Genomic DNA, 302 nt, shown 5'->3' on the forward strand with positions numbered 1-302 from the left:
CTCACCAGGTAGAACCACAGGACACAACCATGAGTGAGTGGCGATTTGATCTTGACGATGACCAGGAGGAGGACGGGGATGAGCAGGGAGAGGGAACCTGGACGTTTGGGGGGCGAGCGGCTAGCATCTTTCTGATTGATGCGAGTAAGGAGATGTGCGAAACCTCTGGTGATAATGGAGAGGATGAAGAGTCCTCCTTCAAAAAAGCTGTCAGGGTAAGAAATGATTAGTCTGTTATTATGGATGTGTTCAGTGTTATTTGAGAAATGCAATGTGATTTGTGATTTGTATGATTATTTAGT

The 302-nt window shown here is 45.7% G+C and overlaps 1 protein-coding gene across 1 annotated transcript in view; it reads left to right on the forward strand.

Moving 5' to 3' along the window:
- The window catches only part of LOC119593026 (X-ray repair cross-complementing protein 6-like), a 22,197-nt gene that overhangs the window by 8,533 nt on the left and 13,362 nt on the right, over nucleotides 1-302 (forward strand). The window contains 1 exon segment of the mRNA XM_037941923.1: nucleotides 9-215. Coding sequence (XP_037797851.1) covers nucleotides 9-215 — 207 coding nt within the window.

Source organism: Penaeus monodon, chromosome 31 (genome assembly GCF_015228065.2).
Source record: "Penaeus monodon isolate SGIC_2016 chromosome 31, NSTDA_Pmon_1, whole genome shotgun sequence".
Taxonomy (NCBI): Eukaryota; Metazoa; Arthropoda; class Malacostraca; order Decapoda; family Penaeidae; genus Penaeus; species Penaeus monodon.